The 23797-nt window shown below is 35.7% G+C and overlaps 2 protein-coding genes across 2 annotated transcripts; one reads left to right on the forward strand and one right to left on the reverse strand.

Moving 5' to 3' along the window:
* Positions 1 to 1306: 1306 nt before the first annotated feature.
* On the reverse strand, positions 1307 to 3283 carry LOC127096271 (uncharacterized). The gene is made up of 2 exons (XM_051034864.1): positions 2285 to 3283; positions 1307 to 1543 (listed from the first exon to the last, which is right to left on the reverse strand). Exons 1-2 carry the CDS (start codon positions 3281 to 3283, stop codon positions 1307 to 1309), a joined length of 1236 nt encoding a protein of 411 aa, XP_050890821.1.
* A 15691-nt stretch (positions 3284 to 18974) lies between these two features.
* On the forward strand, positions 18975 to 21835 carry LOC127092331 (probable E3 ubiquitin-protein ligase RHY1A). The gene is made up of 4 exons (XM_051031181.1): positions 18975 to 19076; positions 19180 to 19372; positions 19550 to 19734; positions 21058 to 21835. The coding sequence occupies exons 2-4, from the start codon at positions 19193 to 19195 to the stop codon at positions 21431 to 21433; spliced, it is 741 nt and encodes a 246-aa protein (XP_050887138.1). The 5' UTR covers positions 18975 to 19076; positions 19180 to 19192; the 3' UTR covers positions 21434 to 21835.
* The last annotated feature ends 1962 nt before the right edge of the window (positions 21836 to 23797 follow it).

Consider the following 23797-nt stretch of genomic DNA (forward strand, 5'->3'; position numbering starts at 1 on the left):
AGGGGCTGCCACAGCTCCTGGAATCTTTCCTTCCCTTAACCCTTTTTCTATGCGATCTCCGATTGTGAATAGATGTGCGAAGTCAGATGTTGCACTACTCACCAATCTATCAAAGAATGGGTCCTTTAAGGTGTCCACAAATATTCCGGTCACTTCCTTTTCAGACAATGGTGGCTCTACCTGAGCAGCCAACTCTCTCCACCGTTGGACGTATTCTTTAAATGACTCATTTTCTTTCATAGCCATCCCTTGTAACTGCATTCAGTCGGGTGCCATATCTAAGTTATATTTGTATTGACGGAGAAATGCGTCGGCCAAATCCTCCCAGCTTTGAATTCGCCCTTGCTCTAAGCTCATGTACCATCTCAGAGATGCTCCACTTAGACTGTCTTGGAAATAGTGTACAAGTAGTTTGTCGTTTTCGGTATGAGCAGCCATTTTCCTGAAGTACATTACCAGGTGACTTCTTAGGCAAGTCTGTCCTTTGTATTTCTCGAAATCAGGAGTTTTAAATTTAGCCGGGATGACTAAATTTGATACCAAACGCATGTTCATGGCAGAAGTGCCGAAGATATTATTCCCCTCTATAACTTTGATCTTCTTTTCCAGAGTATGGAGCCTATCTGCAGCAGGATCTAGAAGTATCTTATGCATTGGTTGATCAGGCACATAGAAAGCATCGTACTGGTCATCTCCAATTTCGGATCCATGATGAGTAGACGTATCAGAAGGTTCTGCACGATCCCCGTCTCCTTTTCCTCTTATCGGTATCTGAACCAATCTCTTCTTGGTGGGGACGTAACTCTCGTCTTGGGGGTTCAAACCCGGTGTGCCATCATTCCTTTTTGCCCTAGCTTCTTCCTCCTCAATCCTCTCTCTTTGGGCAATTGTGAGCATTGTCTCCAACAGCTGATCCATTTTCTCCTGGATCGTATTGATGTCTGTCCTCATGGTAATTTGGTTAGCCTCAACTTGCTCTAACGTCATCTTGTATTTGTTTTGCGTCTCGTATCGGTGTTGATTAGTCAGTGTGGTTGGATAAAGGGTAAAAAGGTTGGGTAAGTTTTTTTGAATTTTTATGAAACGTGATGCATAATGAAGATGCGAATGTCAAGCGTATTTTATTTTCAGGGAATCGTTCGAGTTTCATTAGTTGTTAGTAATTCGAAGAATCATGAAATACTTAGAAAAACAATAATGGAGTAATTTTTAAACGCCATTCATTCAAGTACATAACATAGGGGTTCAAAAAGGCCATAGTTCAAAATACATTTGTTAAAGGAACAAAATATAAGACATAAGAAAATTAAACTGCAGGCTTTCTGGCTTGGAGCTCTTCTAGTTCCTCATTGAATCTCTTCAGCAACCCTTTATAGAGCAGAATGAAACTGATTATGGCTGGAGGAGTACTATCTTCCTTCAACTCTTCAACTGCGTCTCTTAACTTCCATGGTAATTCTTTAGCCGCCCAATTACAGAACCCCACTAGCCCATCGAGCTTTGCACGGAACTTATCCTTATCTCCTTGCAAGAAGTCTATCGTCTTTTTAAAGGATTCATAATCTTCAATCACATACTCTCGTTCTTTCAACCATATGGAGTTGTCTTGGTGCAATGACTCTAGCTGGTTCTTCCAATAGCTTGCAGGCTCTTTTGCATCTCTTACTTCTCAACACTTCTCCTCCCATAGCATGGGTGAAACCCTAGAAGCTTCGGTGGCAATATTCTTGAGTCGACGTTCCTGATCTACTTCTGCCTTTGCCTGATGAACAGAATTTATGAGTTCTTTTATCTGAGCCCCAAGTGTATCTCTTATTGTCTTATTTTCCTTCGTGGCTAGATACCACCAACGCTCATTGTCTTGACATTCTTTCTGGGCTCATCATAATTGACCCTTGAGAGTATCTATACAATGGTCAGCTTGTTCTAATCCCACTTTGATCTTTTTCCTCTTATGCTCCTCTTTGTTGAATTTTTCCACATGTGCCTGAAGTTGTGCATCCTTTCTCTCAAGCTCCCACTTCGTGGTGTTTTTCTCATTGATGGTTTGTTGGAGTTTTGTCTTCAACTCTTCATTTTATTTTTCTAGCTTTGCCATGGTGGTCTTGAGTTCCTCCACTTCTTCAATAGGGACGTGGGTGAGCTTAGGTTCAGGAAGAGGTACAGGTGTCCGAATGACAAATGGAATTTTGATCATCTCCACCCTTTCCTTTACCCAGTGAAAATATGGTTCTTTTGTAATCCCATTTTCTCTCCCTAAATCGGCTTTCCCTTTTCGATTGACATTCTTCCAAGCCTCTTTGATTCGTTGGAATAAGCTAGGATTCTCAACCCCAAAGTCAAGTAACAAGAAAGCTTCCAAAGACCTCGCTTCTGGAGGGCCTTCCATTGGGTAGCCAAGTTGTCTTAGTGATAGAATCGGGTTAGCATTCACACATCCTTGAGTTCCAATAAGTGGTAAATTAGGGAAATCCCCACAGCTGAATATGATGTCCATGTTGATGTATTCTTTGGAATACCAAGAAATATCTTCGGATTGGAGTGATCCCAATCTCTGAGGCCAACTAACATCTGTCTGTTCAACCCAAGCACCTGTCTTCGGAAGATATTCTAGAAACCACTGATATAATAAAGGAGCACAACAAGCAATCATTCCTTTCTTCTTAGTGTACATATGGCTCATGTAATAGTAAACATCATCTAATAAGGTAGGTACTGGGTTTCCAGTAAGGAAAACGCAAATAGCAGCCATGTCTACGAAACCATCCATATTCGGGAACAGGACGATACCATAGATGGCTAACGCAATAGCAGAGTAACAAGTGTCCCAACTTTCTGCTTTTAATAGGGTATGCGCTCTTTCGAAGAGAAAACTTAGCAAAAATCCTTTGGTATTCCCTTTGGTCTCTAGGTTAGCCTCTACTTCCTTTTCATCCATGTGAAGCGTGCTAGCAATGATCTCAAGGGGCAAAGATTCATCTATCCCTTCAAATAATGGCTTGTTCTTCATAGGAATCCTAACAAAACGCTCAAATTCTTCCAACGTTAGTGCTAGCTGGAAGTCTTGGAATGTGAAGTATCTTAAAGGTAGGTCATAGAATTGGGCCAAAGTGATTAAAGTTGTATAGTCTACTCGTTGGTTGAGGATGCTGAGCAGATTGCCATAATTCTTCCCAAAGTTGATTATGTATACCGGGTGCATTTGAGAAACCAAGTCACGTAAGCTCCTTAGATCGGGATCTTTGAACTTGAAAGAGTAAATGTTTCTTTTGCTTGATTTCATGTTTCTTGAATCCTTGCAACTCATGACACTCAGATTCCTTGGAAATAAAATAATATGAATGTTATGTTATGAATGATGTTATGCATGCCACAGCTAGGTCAATATACAGGTCGTGAGAGCAGGTATCCTTGGTTACTAAACAAAACCCTTTTGGGAGGATGCTAAAGTTAAGAGGTTCCCAAAGTCATCAATCCCTATTTAGGAAAGTTATTTTCATGACGAAAGCTCATCCGCCAATAACATCCCCAAAAAGAGTCTCGTATGGGTGAGGCCTTCGTATGGTCCCAAAGAGGAAGACTCCTAGTGGGTCCATACTACACAAATCTCGAGTCCAAGGTTCTAATAAGGTTCTCAGAGTCATAGATCGAGGTTAGGAATATTATTGTAAGGTAGTAATACACCCAAGAGATCTCATCTGATTGGGGCTTTCGTATTAACCCAATAAGTCTGAGACTTTTCAGGTAAATACTACATAACCACCGGATATAATGGGTTAAAAGGTCCCTAGAGTCATTGATCCAATTTGAGAATACTATCATTGTGACGAAAACTCGTCGGGCAACAATATCTCAAGAGAATCTCCTCTAGGCGGGGTCTTCGTATCTTCCCTACAAGGAAGACTCCTTGTGGGCGTCCACTATGCAACCACCAACTTAATCTTATGGTTTTTTCTCAGACTCTGGTGGAGAGTCTATCTCACAAAGTATCACCAACCAGAGAACCCCAATAATACATAGCCAATAAAAACACCAGATAATACTTATGACAACAAAATAATAACAGAATAAATAACAAACAAGTAAACAAAAATTAAAACACAATACATCAACTAAACTAAATTAGGCTTCACTCTCTTTTGCTTGGAGCTAGTCCCCAGCAGAGTCTCCATCTGTCGCATCTCGAAAAATACGATTCCTCACGATGGTCGCGGAAAATATTTATGTTCGAACAGAGTCGCCACCAAACTTTATTTATCCCAGTGAAGGAATAGGAAAATATCGATAAAACCTTTAGGAAATTGAATAATGGTCATCGCAACCATATTCGGGTTCGGGAGTTGATTACGCAAGGGGAAGGTATTAACACCCCTCACGTCCGTTGTACTCAACGGGAACCTTTTAGTTCTAATTTGCGTTTCGAGTGTTAATTTATGTTTGTTTGTTATCTTCGGGTTATAAATATTGAAAATAGAAATGGATGATAACCTCAGAAAGGGGAAAGGGGAGGTTTTTTATTAGTGTGCTTGCGAAGATACAACAATCTCCTGCCTACGTATCCTTATGGCCTAATAAGGAAATCAGAGCATTCGTAGTTCGGGAAACTACGATTGGTTGGTGTTTTTTATTGAACAGCTATTTAGATCGCGTTCTAAAGGCTAAACGCTGGCTTGTCTACTCTCGGCGGAGGCTTAAGCACTGGTTTATTATGCGCATTAGAAAGGATTTAAATGGTGTTCCTCCTGAAAATAGTTTAGGTCATACGGGGGTGACAAGTTAGATTAATATGTGGGATATTTGTTTGGTTGAGATGTTTTTAATTGGATGACGATTACTCGGATAGTTGAGTAAGACAACTCGTATCCTAACAGTCGGGAAAGGGAATAGAAGACTCTAGACCACTTTCTTTTTCATCCTTAATTATAGAAAGAATTTGATAATAATTAAGGTGTTTTAAATGGATGACGAATACTCGGATAATCGAGTAAGACAACTCATATCCTAACATTTAGGAATAGAAATAGAAGACTTTAAACCGCTTTCTATTTCATCTGAGTATTTAAGAAAATAAGGTTGTATATGGTTGACGTATTTTAGAATGAACGACAAGTACTGGAATGACTGAGTAAAACAACTCATATCCAAGCATTTGAGAAGAGGAGTTGAAAGCTCAAAACCATCTCCTTTTTCGTATAGTTTGTTAACAAAATGATTTGATTAAGTTGTATGTTTATGGAAAAATGACAATTGTTCGACTGACCGAGTAAGAGAACTCGTATTCAACCAATTGTGGAGAGAAGTTGAAGACTCAAAGTCATCTCCTTTTTTCATTTCATTATTATGAAAGTATTTTGATTTAATCAGGGTTTGGAAGTTTGTCGAGGAACGACAATTATTTGACTAACCAAGTAAGAGAACTTGTATTCAAATAGTCGTGGAGAAAAAATCGAAGACTCAAAGTTATCTCCCTTTTGGTTTCTTATTATAAAAGAATTTGATGTATTTGTTCTTAAGTGGATTATAAATGATGATTATTCGATTAATCGAGTAAAATATTTCGTGTTTAAATAATCGAGGAGAGGAGTTGAAAACTCAAAACCATTTCCTCTTTCATTCCTAAGTGAAATGGTGTTTAATTGTGGTTAAGTATTTCAATTTAATTTTAATAAAGAATACTCGATGTTGGATCGAGGTTTTATATTTTGTGAATGAATTGAATTTATTTAGTGAGTAGTTCATCTAATCAATTAATTAAAATCGAGTAGGTCTCATTGTAAGAAAACCCAAGAGTAAGCTATGTGAGGTTGATGGCGGTGCTTTTAAAAGCAATCGACTTACAAAGGTGTTTGAAAATGGGCTCGACTTTGAATCGAGAAATATGTGATTTATTTTCGAAATTGGTTTGAATGATTTTAAATCGGTGAAATCGACATAATCTTGTCACAATTATAACACGTCATACATATGCATTCAAGACTCGGTACAAATAACTAAATACAATGCACACACATTCCACAAAAATAAGTAATTATTTGAATTATAAATGATAGTAATAATAATATAATTAATCAATTAAATAATTAATGGATTATTTGATTAAATATTAAGTAGCTAAATAATATTGATATAACTAAATAATTGAATAATTACCATTAAGTATTAATAATATATATATATATATAATATTATATATATATATTATATATATATATATATATATATATATATATATATATATATTATATATATATAATTTGAAAGAAAGTAAATGAAATAAAAATATTGTTTTTTATAGCCATAATATTCTAATATATATATATATATTTTATATGTATATATAAAAAATATAATAAAGAAAATAAATGAACAAGTCAAAAAATAAAAGAAAATGGGTTGATGGTGATGGAAGCCCAAATCTGGGCGATTTGCTTGAAACAGAGGGGGTTTAAATAACAAAAAATGGTTTTAAGCCCAATCTGAGAGCCCAAAACACAGGGAAAGGAGGCTGAGCCCGATCAACCTGTTGACCTCCAAGGGAATTCTTGATCGTCAGATCCACTGATCTGACTTGGTCAAACGAGGTATTTGCCAAGTTTAAATCTATGGTCGAAAGACATAGCGATCGGAAGATCAAGATTTTGAGGACTGGTGGTGGTGGAGAATATGTGTCGAAAGACTTCGGCGCATTATGTTTGAAAGAAAGGATTGTGCATGAGGTGGTGCCACCCTACACTCCACAGCAGAATGGAGTCGAAAAAAGGAAGAATAGAATCATTATGAATATGGTTAGAAGTATGTTGAAAGACAAGCATCTACCCAAAGAATTATGGGGAGAAGTTGTGTCGACTGCGACATATATCCTGAACAGATGTCCGACGAAGAAGCTAGAAAGAATCACACCAGAAGAATGTTGGTTTGGTGTCAATCCTAGCTTGAGTCATTTGAGGGTGTTTTGATCTATATCACATAGACATGTTCCAGATCAGTTGAGAAGTAAACATGATGACAAGTCGAGTCAAATGATCCTAATAGGATGTCATTCGACTGGAGAATACAAGTTGTTCGACCTAGTGAATAAGCAGGTGGTGATCAGCATGGACGTGATCATAGATGAGCTTAAGGAGTGGGATTGGACTGAGAATGTCAAGAAAGATTCAGTAAGAATCTTTTATGATGAACCAGTTAGTGAAGTCGAAAGAGAAGTTTGACAGGAAGAAGTCAGACCTCAAAGAACAAGACATATGCCTACAAGGTTACAAGAATGTGTGATTAGATCATATGATATGCTTGATGAAGAAGGTGAGCCGGTACATTATGCTTTCTACGCAGATGTCGAACTTGTCAATGCAGCTGAGGCATTGGAAGATTCGAAGTGGATGAAAGCAATGGACGAAGAACTGAAGTTAATCGAAGTCAACAAAACTTGGTCATTTGTCGAATTGCCCCAAGACAAGAAGTCAATCGGTGTGAAGTGGGTTTACAAGGTGAAGTTGAACCCCAAAGGAGAAATGACTCGACACAAGGAGAGACTTATGGCGAAAGGATTTCTTCAGAAAGAAGGAATCAACTTCGATGAAGTTTTTGCACCTGTTGCTAGGATCGAAACAATCAGGTTGGTTGTTGGTCTAGAAAACATGAACAAATGGCAGATGTGTCAGATGGATGTGAAATGTGAATTCCTTAATGGCCTCTTAGAAGAAGAAGTTTATGTTGCACAACCAGCTGGGTTTGTGAAACATGGCGAAGAAAGAAAACTCTATAGGATGCATAAAGCCCTGTACGGACTTAAACAAGCTCCAAGAGCTTGGAACAAGAAGATAGATGGATTTCTAAGGGAGAAGGAATTTGTGAAGTGAAAATCATAATATGGAGTATATGTAAGAAGAAGCAAGAGTGAATTGATTATAGTATGCCTCTATGTCGATGACATGTTGATAACAGGTAGCTGCAAGAAAAAGATCAAAGACTTCAAAGGTGATCTCAACAAGGAATTTGAAATGTCAGATCTAGGTGACATTTAATATTTCCTTGGCATTGAATTCTACAAGAGTGGTAGAGGTTTGATGATGCATCAAAGAAGGTATGCAGGCGAAATACTCAAGAGATTTGAGATGCAAGATTGTAACCCAACTTCGACTCCAGCTGAGCCCATATTACAACTGTCGAAAGATTCAGATGAAGATGATGTCAACCCAACCCAATATAGAATACTTATTGGGTCACTTCGATACCTTTGTCATACAAGGCCCAACTTAGCATACAGTGTAGGTATAGTGAGTAGGTTCATGAAGAAGCCAAAGGTATCACATCTAGCAGCGGCGAAGAGGATACTAAGGTATCTGAAAGGAACTCTCGACTATGGCATTATGTTTCCTGCAGCTGATGAAGGAAAATAATGCAAATTAGTGGGATACACCGACTCAAGTTGGTGTAGTGATGCTGAGGATCGAATATCCACAACTGACTATGTGTTTATGCTAGGTGGTGCACCAGTTGCTTGGACTTCAAGAAAGGAGCCAGTAGTGGCATTATGGTCACACGAAGTAGAATACACAGCTGCTTCTATTTGTGCATGTCAAGCAACATGGATGGTGAATCTGGTCGAAGAGATAACAATGTAGAGTCATGGAGCAATTACCATGAAGATCGACAGCATGTCAGCTATCAATCTGGCGAAGAATCTGATAGCACATGGTCGAATAAAGCACATCAAAATGAGGTTCCATTATCTTCGAGAGCAGGTAGTAGATGGGAAGATGAATGTGGAACACTGCAGAACTGAAAATTAGATTGCAGACATCATGACGAAGGGAGTGCATGTTGAAGTGTTTAGAAGACTAAGAGCTATGATGAATGTAGATAGCTTAGACACAATGAATTAGGTGGTGTGTTGAATTGTAATTCATTGTGTCAAAGCAGGTTGCTCGACAGAACAAGGAAGTGTCAAACCACCTAGTATGTTAAGTTGTGTTAGTGTGTTGAAGTGTCGAAGCATGTTGTCTCACACATGATTTTGATTTATGCCTATTTTAGTAGTGTTAGTGTCACACCCCAATTTTGACCCAGAATTTCCAATTTAACACATTCGTCATAGTCGTTGCATCTTTGCATATCATAACATGTATTCCATACCGCATAGTGTCTAGAATATCAGTCGAAATAAATTTTTGGATTTACAGACAAACCAATTGAATCAACTATCAAATGCGTGTCAAAACAGCGGGTGAAAAAGTTTCAAAATCAAACTCGAAGACATCAACTTTATTAATCTACGTTTCGCGTAGTTTAATCTGGTATGCTCGATTTATTTTTTAGCTAACTTTTCGGCCGCTTTTTGATCAGCTCGAGTCTGTTTAACCGGTCAAAATTTATTTCAAAATTACAAGAAACATTATATTTTTCCAATAAGTTTATTTCGCACTCATCAATTTGGTGCATTTATTTTAATTTTTCAAGCACTTTTGCGCCTGACCTTTATTCATTTTGAGACATTTTATTTTTATCTCTTTGTCAAAATGTTCGAAATAAATAAATAGAATTTTCTATGTTTTTGTTTCTAATTAATTTTGATTATTTAAACTAGTATAATTTTGTTCTATTTAATTTGTTCACAACTCATTTTCACACTAAAAAAAATCAAAGGGGTATTTTGGGATTTTTCATCATAAGAACCTTAGTATATATTAACTAAACATTGCATGAGGGGAAAGGAGGCATAACTAGCGGCGCCTATCTTTTGAAGGGAAATTTTTCTCTCTCAATTGAATTAAGGACCAATCAAAGCAAATGAAAAGAGCCTTTTTACAATAAGCATGAAAACATGAACAAGAACCTCCATCTTCATGTTACAGTGAATAACCATATGTACTACCTCTTTTTCTTTCACTTTTTTCTAACTAAACACTTAAAACAACCTCATTTCTCCCTTACACTCTTTATGTGAAGTGGATAAAATGAAGGAGTTTTCTTCCTTCTTCTCCATATCACTTCTTTCACTAACCACATAAAACCTCTCTTTTCTCTCATATACACATAACAACCATAACTGAAAATCTCATCTTTCCATTATTTTCAACTTCATGTTACTCTCTTTTTCACAAGGTTTTATGTAGCAACACACAAATAACAAGTCACAACAACTTCAAACGCAACAACACTTCGACATACTCCCTTCGTCGAAGTCGCTACTCGCCGCAAACGGACCACCATCACCGGAATCTCTTGTCGGTTTACTTGTCCTCTTTCTTTCCTCTATTTTTCAAATTATATCCCTTGATGCTTTCTATTTTTACTTGTTAATCATGAGTTTTTGCATTTGATTTTGTTTATTTATGTGATTTTTAAAAAAAAAATACTTGAAGCATACAAGAGATATTGTTATTTAACAGTGAGAGATATTGATGAGGTCCATGCGAGAGGAATGGTAAGGGAGGGTTGTTGTTTCTATTTTTTATTTTTTAAAATTCCATGGCCACGTGTCACCATATAATTAGTTAGTTTCAATTTTAAAAAATAGTATATGAAAGTTTTGTATAAAGAAAATGGGACGATGTCCTCTATTTTAAAGCAACATCACATTTTTATTTTTATTTATTTATTTTTCTATCATTCACTTGTTTATTTTATTATTTTATTTTCTTATTTTTTTTATTTTCTTTCAATTAAGGTTTAAGTATGTTTGAATTGGGCTTTAGGTCCATATTGATTTTTGCGTACCCTCAATTTCATGTATGCACCCTTGTTGTTTTATTTTATTTATTTATTTATTTTTATTATTTCATTTTTTATTTATTTGATTAATTTAAATTGATAGTTAATTAGTTGATAATTTTGATTAATTAGTTGATGGTTAGTTAATTAATTATGTGTAAGTAGATTATTTAATTAGTTGATTTTTTTGTGTTTAGTCGATTAATTAGATAGCTCATGTCCATACCCTAACATATGTAAATAATCTCACTAACATTTCACCAGGATTTCGATCAAATAATTTTCAAACCATTTCAAATCTTTGTATATTAATTATTTTTAATGTAATTATTCAAACTTCTTTTCTCAATAAAATCTGAAGAAAAAGATTACCCTGGATGGAATACCAAGTCGTAATCCCGAATATTAGGCCCAAGTTGTAAGAGCTTGCAAATCATAAGTATCTGTCTTCTCTTCAAAACACTCCAATATTCAAATCATTTTCATAAGTGAATCTGATATAAAAAGATTACCTGGATGAAATATTCAGTCGTAATTCCGAATATTAGGCCCAAATTGTAAGAGCTTGTAAGCCCTATGTGTCGCATCTCGAAAAATGCGATTCCTCGCGATGGTCGCGGAAAATATTTATGTTCGAACAGAGTCGCCACCGAACTTTATTTATCCTAATGAAGGAATAGGACAATATCGATAAAACCTTTAGGAAATTGAATAATGGTCGTCGCAATCATATTCGGGTTCGAGAGTTGATTACGCAAGGGGAAGGTATTAGCACCCCTCACGTCCGTTGTACTCAACGGGAACCTTTTAGTTCTAATTTGCGTTTCGAGTGTTAATTTATGTTTGTATGTTATCTTCGGGTTATAAATATTGAAAATAGAAATGGGTGAGAACCTCAGAAAGGGGAAAGGGGAGGTTTTTTATTAGTGTGCTCGCGAAGATACAACAATCTCCTGCCTACGTATCCTTATGGCGTAATAAGAAAATCATAGCATTCGTAGTTCGAGGAACTACGGTTGGTTGGTGTTTTTTAGTGAACAGTTGTTTAGATCACGTTCTAAAGGCTAAACGTTGGCTTGTCTACTCTCGGCGGAGGCTTAAGCACTGGTTTGTTATGTGCATTAGAAAGGATTTAAATGGTGTTCCTCCTGAAAATAGTTTAGGTCATACGGGGGTGACAAGTTGGATTAATATGTGGGATATTTTGATTGGTTGAGATGTTTTTAATTGGATGACGATTACTCGAATAGTTGAGTAAGACAACTCGTATCCTAACAGTCGGGAAAGGGAATAGAAGACTCTAGACCACTTTCTTTTTCATCCTTAATTATAGAAAGGATTTGATAATAATTAAGGTGTTTTAAATGGATGACGAATACTCGGATAATCAAGTAAGACAACTCGTATCCTAACATTCGAGAAAAGGAATAGAAGACTCTAAACCGCTTTCTGTTTCATCTGAGTATTTACGAAAATAAGGTTGTATATGGTTGACGTATTTTAAAATGAACGATAAGTACTTGAATGATTGAGTAAAACAACTCATATCCAAGCATTTGAGAAGAGGATTTGAATCCTCAAAACCATCTCCTTTTTCGTATAGTTTGTTAAGAAAATGATTTGATTAAGTTGTATGTTTGTGGAAAAATGACAATTGTTCGACTGACCGAGTAAGAGAACTCGTATTCAACCAATTGAGAAGAGAACTTGAAGACTCAAAGTCATCTCCTTTTTTTATTTCAGTATTATGAAAGTATTTTGATTTAATCAGGGTTTGGAAGTTTGTCGAGGAACGACAATTATTTGACTAACCAAGTAAGAGAACTTGTATTCAAATAGTCGTGGAGAAAAAAATCGAAGACTCAAAGTTATCTCCCTTTTGGTTTCTTATTATAAAAGAATTTGATGTATTTTTTCTTAAGTGGATTAGAAATGATGATTATTCGATTAATCGAGTAAAAGAATTCGTGTTTAAATAATCGAGGAGAGGAGTTGAAAACTCAAAACCATTTCCTCTTTCATTCCTAAGTGAAATAGTGTTTAATTGTGGTTAAGTATTTCAATTTAATTTTAATAAAGAATACTCGATGTTGGATCGAGGTTTTATATTTTGTGAATGAATTGAATTTATTTAGTGAGTAGTTCATCTAATCGATTAATTAAAATCGAGTAGGTCTCATTGTAAGAAAGCCCAAGAGTAAGCTATGTGAGGTTGATGGCGGTGCTTTTAAAAGCGATCGACTTACAAAGGTGTTTGAAAATGGGCTCGACTTTGAATCGAGAAATATGTGATTTATTTTCGAAATTGGTTTGAATGATTTTAAATCTGTGAAATCGACATAGTCTTGTCACAATTATAACACGTTATACATATGCATTCAAGACTCGGTACAAATAAGTAAATACAATGACCACACATTCCACAAAAATAAGTAATTATTTGAATTATAAATGATAGTAATAATAATATAGTTAATCAATTAAATAATTAATGGACTATTTGATTAAATAATAAGTAGCTAAATAATAATGATATAACCAAATAATTGAATAATTACCATTAAGTATTAATAATAATAATAACAAATATATATATATATATATATATATATATATATATATATATATATATATATATATAATATATATATATAATATATATATATATATATATATATAATTTTGAAAGAAAGTAAATGAAATAAAAATATGTTTTTTTTATAGCCATAATATTCTAATATAGATTTTTTATATGTATATATAAAAAATATAATAAAGAAAATAAATGAACAAGTCAAAAAATAAAATAAAATGGGCTGATGGTGATGGAAGCCCAAATTTGGGCGATTTGCTTGAAACGGAGGGGGTTTAAATAACAAAAAATGGTTTTAAGCCCAATCTGAGGGCCCAAAACACAGGGAAAGGAGGCTGAGCCCGATCAACCTGTTGACCTCCAATGGAATTCTTGACCGTCAGTTCCACTGATCTGACTTGGTCAAACGAATGGGTGGAACCTGATGGGCAGTCCACTATAAGGAAACATGGGGAATCCACACTGGATCTCCTGGTTGACCAGGGTCAACTCAGGCGTGGCCTTCCAGCACGGAGCTACTTGGCGCACATGCGCCCACTCTCAGCACCATTTAAAAACGAAAATGAGAGAGAAATCTTCATTTGCACACTTTCTTTCTCTCTCTTCAATTCCACGCTCAGAGTTGCTCTGTAACTGAGCTTCTCTTCTCCATCATCTTTACAGTCAACGCCTTCCAGAGAAGACGGTGGCGCCCGGCCAACTATGGCAGCGCCTTCTTCTTCTTCGGCGACCCCCACCCCAAATCCTAATTTTCTAAACACAAACCCCACCTATTTTCGGTCGAAGAATCCAAATCCGACCTCAGTTCTTCCAAAACCTCTCTCAAACGGCCGGATCGGCGCTCTAAAACAAGAACACAAACTTGAACCCTAACTCCAACAATCTCTCACGCAACCAACGAACCCTAATTTGTCCTAACCACAAATCAAAACCGAAACAGCAATAAGCAATAGTTGAAAACCCTAACCCTAATTCTGAAATTAAGTTTTCTACAGTTGTGATTTAAAGAAGATAACATGGGGTTTTTACTCGGTTTGAAAGGCGAGTGCAATGATATGGAGTTTAAGCAAAAAGGAGAAGAAACCTACTTGGTTTGAGGATGGTTTGCCGGTGACGCGAGTTTCTCCACTACGCTTCAGATAAGTCTTTTCTTCCTTTTAATTCTCTTCGTCTTCCTCTATTTCGTCCTTTTCTTTGGATGCTATTTGTTATTGTTTTTTTTGTGTGTGGATGTTTAACTGGAAAATCTTATGGTTGTGGTTCCTGGCCTTGTTGATTTTTTTCGTTCTCTCTACTGTTCTCTGTTCTGGGTACTTATATTCTTCATCATGAATTTTTAAGTTTTAAAATTATTTGTCAGTTTTGCATTTCATTCCAGATTTTGTGGGATTGTTATCTCGTGGATTCACAGTTGTTTGAATTGGATGTTCGTTATGATCTTCTGGGCAAAGCTTTAACCTGTTTAATTCATCAATTTATTTTCCAGCTTTTTTTAAGTGCTTATTTGAAAAGACTTTTAATTTATGAATTGATTTTTGCAGGTTTACAAAGGTGAAGTGACCTCTATTTGGAAGGAGTCAGCGCCTTCTCTAGTTGGAGGTTGGATTTTGGGGCACTTCAGTTAAACAAATGGTTTTTGGCAATGACTTTTGAGGATGCCGTTTTCAAACTGCTGTATATGCAGCTAAATTCAACTTTTTTCAAATTTACTTTGATGTAACATTGAACTTTTGGATAATGTGTATTTGGACTGTTTGTAACATATTGGATAATGTATTAGCTTTTGGATTAATTATGTAAACTTTTGGAATTATTTGTAATATCTTTAGACTTTAAAATTCAATTATGCAATTAATCTCTTTTTTAACATTTTAAGTTTTATCTCAATATTTTATTTATGTTAATCAATTAAAGTGTTTAAACTTTATCTCAATCTGAAAATGGTTTGGGCCATAATGCAATAAAATTGGACTTTCAATTTGGTTACCCTTTAGTTATGTTCATTATTGGCTTAAATAATTATTAAGGAACAACACATACCATAAGCATTAAAAGTTCAATTTCAACCAAAACGAACCTTAAACGTTGTCCATCACCATAATCTCTTCCAACAATTAACCTTAGCTTAAAACAAATACATGTTTTAAGAAATGCAACTTGAATTTAGGTATTTATGAAGGATTGAAACTTTGGCATAAACACTTGGGATGTGAAAATGAGCTAATAACAAGTGATCATAAAAAATAATTATGGCTCTTAATACTTACTAATAAGAAAATGGACTTTGGATTAGTAATGTAAAAAGATTTGGACCACACTTTGCAATATTAATTATGGACATGTTTATGTGAATGGTCTTTTTTTTAAAACCAAGAGATCTCATGGATAAACCAAAATGGGCCTTGTTAACCAAAAAAAAGTCCCAAAATGCACATACCACCCCATACTTCAGTAATAGCAATAAGAGACAAATGCAACAGATGTTTCCTTAAGTCATGTACAAGGATCTCAACAAATGAAAATGTCACTGAAAATTTGATGTCACTAAGGGCTGAGAAACCCTAAGATAGAGCTTATGCCTCAAGATAGAGTTCATGCCTTATAACATCTGGTAGTGAATGCTGGTGAAAGATTTTTCCTTACCCGGACAAAATTGGGGTATGACACTATGTATTCGTCTTCTCTTTAAAATATTGGTAAATATTCAAACGTCTTTTTTCAATAAAGTTGAAAGAAAAATATTACCTGGATGAAAGGTCCAGACGTAGTCCCGAGTATTAGACCCAAGTTGTAAGAGCTTGCAAGTCATAAATACTCGTCTTTCAAACCCAAAAATACTTTCGACCAATCAAAACCTTTTATCGCCGTCGTGCGATTGATCAGAAAAACCTTTTCATAAACGAAAGATATCATGTCTTAAGATGATGCAAAGCAATGCTTCATCCACAACTGTTGAGCTGAGATAAGTGACGTTTTTCCGAATGTTGATTTGTAAATCTATTTGATGTGTTGTATACGTCCACTCCTCATCTGTTTTGGATAAAACAATGTTTCTCGTCGATTAATACAAGATACCTTTTGCTAAAATCGACCAACAAACAAATATTTTATATCCAGAACTACGTAAGCCTTGAGTTCTCTATTGCATCTGGAGATACGTAGGAGCAGGATTTATAAATCTTGTCAGGCCCATTAATAAAAAACTTAGGTTTAGTCCCCTTCGTTGCAAAAAATCCAAAAACATCTTCGTTTTTCTTTTGATCCTATTATTCTTTCCCTCATAATAACTTGAGAAGCCTAATATTTCTAAGCTAACACTAATGCGCACAGTTAACCTAATGGTTCTCGTTGAGTACAACGGACGTGAGGGGTGTTAATACCTTCCCCTTGCGTAATCGACTCCCGAACCCTGATTTGGTTGCGACAACCATAATCATTGTCGTTCTTTCTTGGGTTTTATCGATATTTCCCCTTTCCTTTTTAGGAATAAATAAATTTCGGTGGTGACTATGTTCAGTCCATCATGCGAATGTGCGATTACACTTTGCTAAGTCGTGTTCTCATTTTTTCGAGGTGCGACAGTTAGCTATTTTGGGCTTTTTATAGTTTTGGGCTTTGGCTTGAGGTACCAGCTAACCTAAATCTATAAATAGAGGGAGTAACCCTTATTCTTATAGTGAAGTGAATAAAGTATTCATAACATTGTAATTCACAGTGTTTTGCAGTTGCAAAGTGAATAAGAAGTTTTCCACAGTTTGTGGGCAGAGATAAACTCTGCAGAATTTTAATTCTTCTTCTCCTTCATCGTCCTTTACACTCTTTCTTTCTCCATTATTCTTTTATTTTCATTTCTATTGTGCGGGTAATAACAATCTTGTTCATCAAGATTGATCGAAATTCTCCATAGGTTTTGGGGGATTTCCAACACTAATGTCGTTGACCGGGATGACGTAACCGATCTCTGGTACCACATCCTCTAGTTACCCGAACGTGTGGCCCTAACTCACGTTGATGATTCACGCCATGTGTTTAAGGATTTGAGGGTCCAGGAACATCACCACCGCATGCAATGAAGCGCTACCGCCATAGATGAGTTTGTGACCCGTGCCAGAGTAGTTGGGATATGTTTGAGTTATTGGTGGACGACCAAGACGATTGAAGGGAGACATTGGTGTGAATGATGTGTCGAGGTAAGGTTGAAATGATTGTTGTGGTTTTTGGTAGCCATATGGTTGTTGCATCATCCATTGTGTATGTTTCACTTGCATGGTCAAGATCCATTCAAGGTCCACTTGTTCATGGTCTATTATGGAGGTTTCTTTGGTCTGTTTAGCATTCACTTCTTGGCCTTACATGTTCATCTTTTGCTTGTCTATGTTCATTGGTTAAATCCCATTTCCATGGCATCACAACTTCCACTTGATTCAATTCATCTCTAGCATTGCATCTGATCATATCCTCATGCTTAGTCCATGCCTAACCTATCTCATCTGACCAATGTCATTCATGCCATTTTCATTGCCATTGTTGTTTGGTCCATGAATCTTTGATTTGACCTAGTTCATTGTACATCTTGGGCCTTGCTAGAGTTTTTGTTTCATGCTTGGCATTGTTCATCCAAGTTATGGTCATGTCCATTTATCCATGATTAGGTATTCATCAAGTTCATCACTTAGTCCATTCCATGTCATTTTCATTGGTGTTTGGTCCATGAATCATTGGAAATGTCCTAATCAATATCCATTTTGGTCCTTAGGTCTTGATTCATTCAAAATTTGTGTCCATTGATTCATGTTATCATGTTCATTCATTTCAATATCTTTCATATCCATACAATTCATTTCAAACAGCCAATGCATTCAAATATCAAATTCCATTTCATACAATCACATTCATAGTCCATACGTACAAAGACTACAAAATTGACCATTTATACAACAATTGACTTTTGGCATGACAACCACAACACTTAAAAACAACATTTCTAACCGATTATAACAATCAAACAGATATCATTTGGTCCAAACATCACTTCCATAGCATCCTTATCATTTTTTACTCGCACTCATCCACGTAAGGCATCGAGTCTTTCAATACTTCTAATTTTTTTGCCTTTATGTATGTTTCCTTCTAACCAACGAACCAACTCGCATCAACGTGGGTTAGGGTCACGCGTTCGGGTAGCTAGGGGATGTGGTACCGGAGTTCGTTTAGATCATCCTGGTCAACGACATTGGTCTTTATGGTATAACCGCATATTAATATTAATATCAATTAGTCTGATTTCGACTTTTATCTAAAACGTACATTGTTTTTTAAAAAAAAATACGCAACACATAGAGGCGGCAGACCAATTGACATCTCATCTTCTTTTTTACATATGGGCGCCAATTGGATTGTCAACACAAGGTGCATTAGCCAATACATCTGGCGTCACCTCTTCAAAGTGGGATAGTTTAGAAATTAATATGAAAAGTTAATTATTTTGAGAATTTTTTTGAAAAAGTTGATTAGTTGAGTACAAATTTCTAATCTAATTATTTGATAAAAATAATGTTAAAAAAAATTAAAATAAAATAAATGTATTCAATAAAATAAACTCTAAATATAAATAAATACCAATATACAATCTATAAAAATAAATATTTTGTTTATTTTTATACATTGTGTCTTCACAGGAACATCAATATTTTCCATAATACTGGAAATTACATTACAGTTAAGTTTATTGGAACTTTCCTGGAAAAGATAAAAAGAATGATGGTCCGTTACTGTATGAATTCTTCCTGGAAGTTGCGTTGACATTTCATTTTCCAATCTCTGTTCTTTTTATTCCAATATTCGTCTCTAATTTCACAGCAACGAAAAATTCGTAGGTAATCGCAGTGCATGACGAGCGCTTCAGAACTATTCCACAGCAGGAGGCACCGATTAGGACGAAATGATCTCGATTCATCTTTCCACTCTTCACCTTCTCCTGATTTCCATAACCACCGCTTTCACGACTCCGACGACGATGATTCTCTCCGTATCCGCCGTCACTTCAACGTCCGCCGCATCCGCCACCCGGTACCGTTCCCATTTCCCGTCACTTTCTTACCTATATCCATATATATATAGTATTGCGTGTTTGTGATTTTTATCGAATTGTTTTTGTTGATTGAAAATTGATACAGTGAATTAGGGTTCTGTTATGGTTATTATTGATTCCGTGAAATTTGATCAACTGAATTTCGTGTTTGTTAGGAGCGTGCATCGGATAGATTTGATGCGAGGTTTCGTCGGTCTCTGTTTCATGATAACTTTGATTCTGGAGAAAGTGTGAGAGGTACTCCGAGTGTGAATGGCGGTAACAGATTACCTGTAGGTGTGAGGCTTGCGCGAGAAAGACTCCTTCAGAGGTTGAGAGGAGAGCCTGTAGATAGAAGCAGGTTTGATTTTAGCTTAACTCGGTGTTCAATTTTTTTCTCTCTTCATTTTCTTGAAAATGCATGCTAGAAATAGTAATAATGATATGTTTGTAGAACTAATAGTCTATTTGAGGTTCGATTGTGAGCTTGAAATGCTAGCTGAAATCAATTTATTTGTGATATGATTGTATGGTAAATTTGTCTCTAAGATTAGCAACTAAGGTCATATTCATTGTTGATTGATTTATGAGTTATGTTATAGAAAGTAGAGTAAATTAGCATTTTACTCCTCGAAATTGTAAGGCTCGGAGAGTTTAATTCTATACAAATTTGCGAAAATTGCAATTTTCTTCTTTAAATAAAAAATTGTCTGTCAATTTAGTCCCTTAAATTTCTTTCCACTTGTGTTCAATTGTTGTTTGCATCTAACACAGATTCCATTGGTCCCATTTCCTTCCCCTTGTGTTCAATTGTTGGTCCCTCCTCATTTTATGTGGGACTGGTTTCCTTGTTGGTGGTATTTCATTGGCTTTTGATACTGCCATTTGGGCCTCACTTTGTTATTTTTCTTCCTCTCTTCGAAAAAAGATGTTCCTTTTCAAATATTTTTTCTGACTAGTTTCATTTTACGTAAACAACAATCTCTAACTGACAATAATATATCATGAGAAATAATGTCATTAAATTCTATTAAAAATTGGCCTGAAGACTTTTAAGAGAGACCGAATTACATCGTTAAGAAATATTTTATGACTTGAATTGCATAACAAAATTGCACAAGTGTAGTGGACAACCCTTAAACCATAGATCAATGTATTTCTTTGATGTAGTTCTCCAAGAAATATAATTTCTTGCATCTGAAATTTGGGCTTGTTGTCTTTTATGCACTATCTGTTATGTCTGCATAAAAAAATCTTTATCCTTAGAGCGTATGGATCATGGATATTAATTTTTGTTCAGTATTATGGATGACTATTGTGCATACTTAGTGCTCAAAATTCTCTTTACTTAATATGTTCCAATTCAAGGGATTATATTTTCTTCTCTAGTTATTAGGATTTTGCCCCACTTTGTTTGTTGAGTTTATCAGGCACATTCTTGTTTTTTCATAGAACTTGTCTTTTCCTCAGGAAGATGCTTTTGTGGCCTCTAATAATCAGACATTTGATCTTTTTTCATAGTTGAGTCCTTTTCATAAGCTGTGATTGTTAGAAAGATATCCACTGCACATTTGACATTAAATTTTCTTCTGTATCATTTTTTGGTTGTTTGTTCTTGAAGATCTGCCATTGCCTTTTATTCAGTTTGAATTTTTAACTTATTTTGCGGGGTTGATTTCCTCAGGCAATATGATAGAGATCCAATCAATGAGGATCAAGAAAGTGAGTTATCAATTGAACTTCCAAGCGAGGACTCTTTAGTTACTGACTTGACTTCTCAAATGGCAAGATTCCAGCTCTTGCCAGAAACATCCTCAAAGCCACCGGGACTCACTCAGGAGGCCCTGGACTGTTTGCATCTTGAAGTTTTTAGCAGCAGCGGTATGGAATCCGAATCCAGGATACTGATAGATTGTGGGATATGCTTGGAATCTTTCACTGATGGAGATAAACTAATTCATTTGCAATGTGGACATAAATTTCACTCTGTTTGTTTGGATCCTTGGATACGCAGTTGTGGAGACTGCCCATACTGTCGCCGATGTATAGTTGTAAGTTAGCGATTTCCAAAGAATGAAGCTGTGTAGTTGCTTAGATTTTCTTTTGTTCTGTTACAATATGAAGGATGCTGCAATGGAGTTGGCATTTTGTAGTAATGTGGTGTTTTATTTTAGAGAATAAGGAACACTTTCTAACTGATAACCATCACTCTCATGTGGGTCTCGTCATTTTATGTGAGATCTGTTTTGGAAGTGTAAGACACAAATAAACTTATCTAGAAATTACTAGTTTTTCTCACATTCAACTGTGTTGACTTGAGTGAATCAGAACCCGAGCTCATACGTGCCTTTGCTCCCACGACGAAGAGAACCACTGGGAGAGGATACAAAATATTATGAAAGGGTCTGTTATGTACCTATGATAGGATAAAGTATTTATAATATGTTAATAGTTTTTATGAATTATTATTATTATTATTATTATTATTATTATTATTATTATTATTATTATTATTATTATTATTAAGGAATTATTTTTTAAAATAATCTAGTTTTTCAATTAAAATTCTAAAATAACCATTATTTGAAAATATTTACCAAAATAATAATTTTTTCAAAAAATCATCTAACATAGGCGTCAGGTGCATTGGATGCTCCAATGAAAATGTTATTGGCGTCACATGCATTGGCGTATCCATTGTCATGGCGCCATTAAGAATGGTGCATGCATGTGTAGGCGTCACATGCAATAGCGCATACATAATCCATTTTATGTGTGCACCAATGCATGTGGTTACTGCTCCACCACTCTATCTATAAATACACAATATCACCCTTTCATAATTTTTCGCACATCTTTTTACTATCTCATTCTATTTTCCTTCATTTTTCTGTAAAATGTATTCATATTCATACTTGTGTCCTTATATTCACAAGAGAAATGCCGATATAATTTTTTCAGCAGTGCAGTTTCGATGAAGATCTGCCTTTGGAATGTAAATACGATCGAACATTTTAACAGGACCTTGAACTGTTGGTTAGATGGAGAAATTGCAGATGGTGAAAGGATCAGAAGAATTCAATGACTTGATACGATGTTCAATCAAAATGGAGAGTTCATTGATTCCACAAGATTTGTTGTCATATGGCCACATCGTTGACCGTTATCGTATGCCCTAGTCCACTTCTCCAATGGAATAATGTTGACTCACCTTACTACATATGCGTTTGACAATCCGATGTCTTCGCGGTAATGTTTGAAAGAAGGGTTTGTTAATGCATACCCTGCGTTGATAACCTCCTTCTGCAACATTTTGTCTTTGATCTCCCGCATGAAATTTTAAGCGATATGTCTAATGCAGTAGACATGCGTCGAAGGAGGATCCTGCCAGCCATTATCAATGTTTTTATAGGCAGTCACAATTGATGGGTGTCTGTCTGAGGTCAAACATAAGTTAGGCTGAGGAGCAACGTGCAATCAGAGATTTTTTAGGAAAAAACTTCATCCCCCAGCAGTCTCGTCTTCAACTAGTGTAAAGGCGATTGAAAAAATATTATTGTTGTCATCTTGTGCAACTACTATCAGTAGCGTTCCTTTTTATAGGCACATATAGTTGGGGTTCAACTGTTTCGTCTCATCTATATAGTTCATTGTGTAAAAATACCAAAAAAATACTTATACGTTTTATTCTTGCGCCTATTTGCTACAAGCATGGGGTTGGTCAAGAATGTTATCACTCACTCCGATCAACGAGAAGTCATTCACATTCTCCTACGCAACAAAGTAAGTTTATCTTAAATAATTTGTTAGACTTTATACTACAATTGACTGTAACTAATATATTTTCAATCTTTTCGATCTAGGTGGTCAGTTAAGGGAAACTATAACAGGTGTCCCAAATACGTTGTAGTAATCTATCGCAATCTTTTTTATCACATTGGACCAGACGATGTATTACTACTAAACAACTCTACTTTTGATTTTAAAAAATTATCCAATTACATATCCTTTAATCATGTCATATTCTTACACAGTTTATCTAGAGACCATATTTGGGTCTTGACCATCAGGTTAACCATGATGATGATGCAGTTTGGACAGCAAAAACACCAATCATCTAGTTCATTACTATGGAGATGCACCAGAGTGACCGTGTGAAGTTGCAGCTCGTCATGCAACAATAAATTCCAAAACCTCCAACGCGTTTGGGTGATTGGCATCAACAAAGAGTCGATGGTCAATGGGATTATTCTAATTGGAGAGACTTCGCAAAAGAGATGTGTCGTCATTGAAGGAATCGAAGACAACACATCTTAAACGAATCAATCATATATGGTGCTAGACCAACTCAACATTATATGACATGGTTTAGGTCGGTTACAACGTCATAACTTGTGTCTGAGCCAAGATATTTGATTGATCCA

This window comes from Lathyrus oleraceus, chromosome 6 (genome assembly GCF_024323335.1).
Source record: "Lathyrus oleraceus cultivar Zhongwan6 chromosome 6, CAAS_Psat_ZW6_1.0, whole genome shotgun sequence".
In the NCBI taxonomy this organism is placed as follows: domain Eukaryota; kingdom Viridiplantae; phylum Streptophyta; class Magnoliopsida; order Fabales; family Fabaceae; genus Lathyrus; species Lathyrus oleraceus.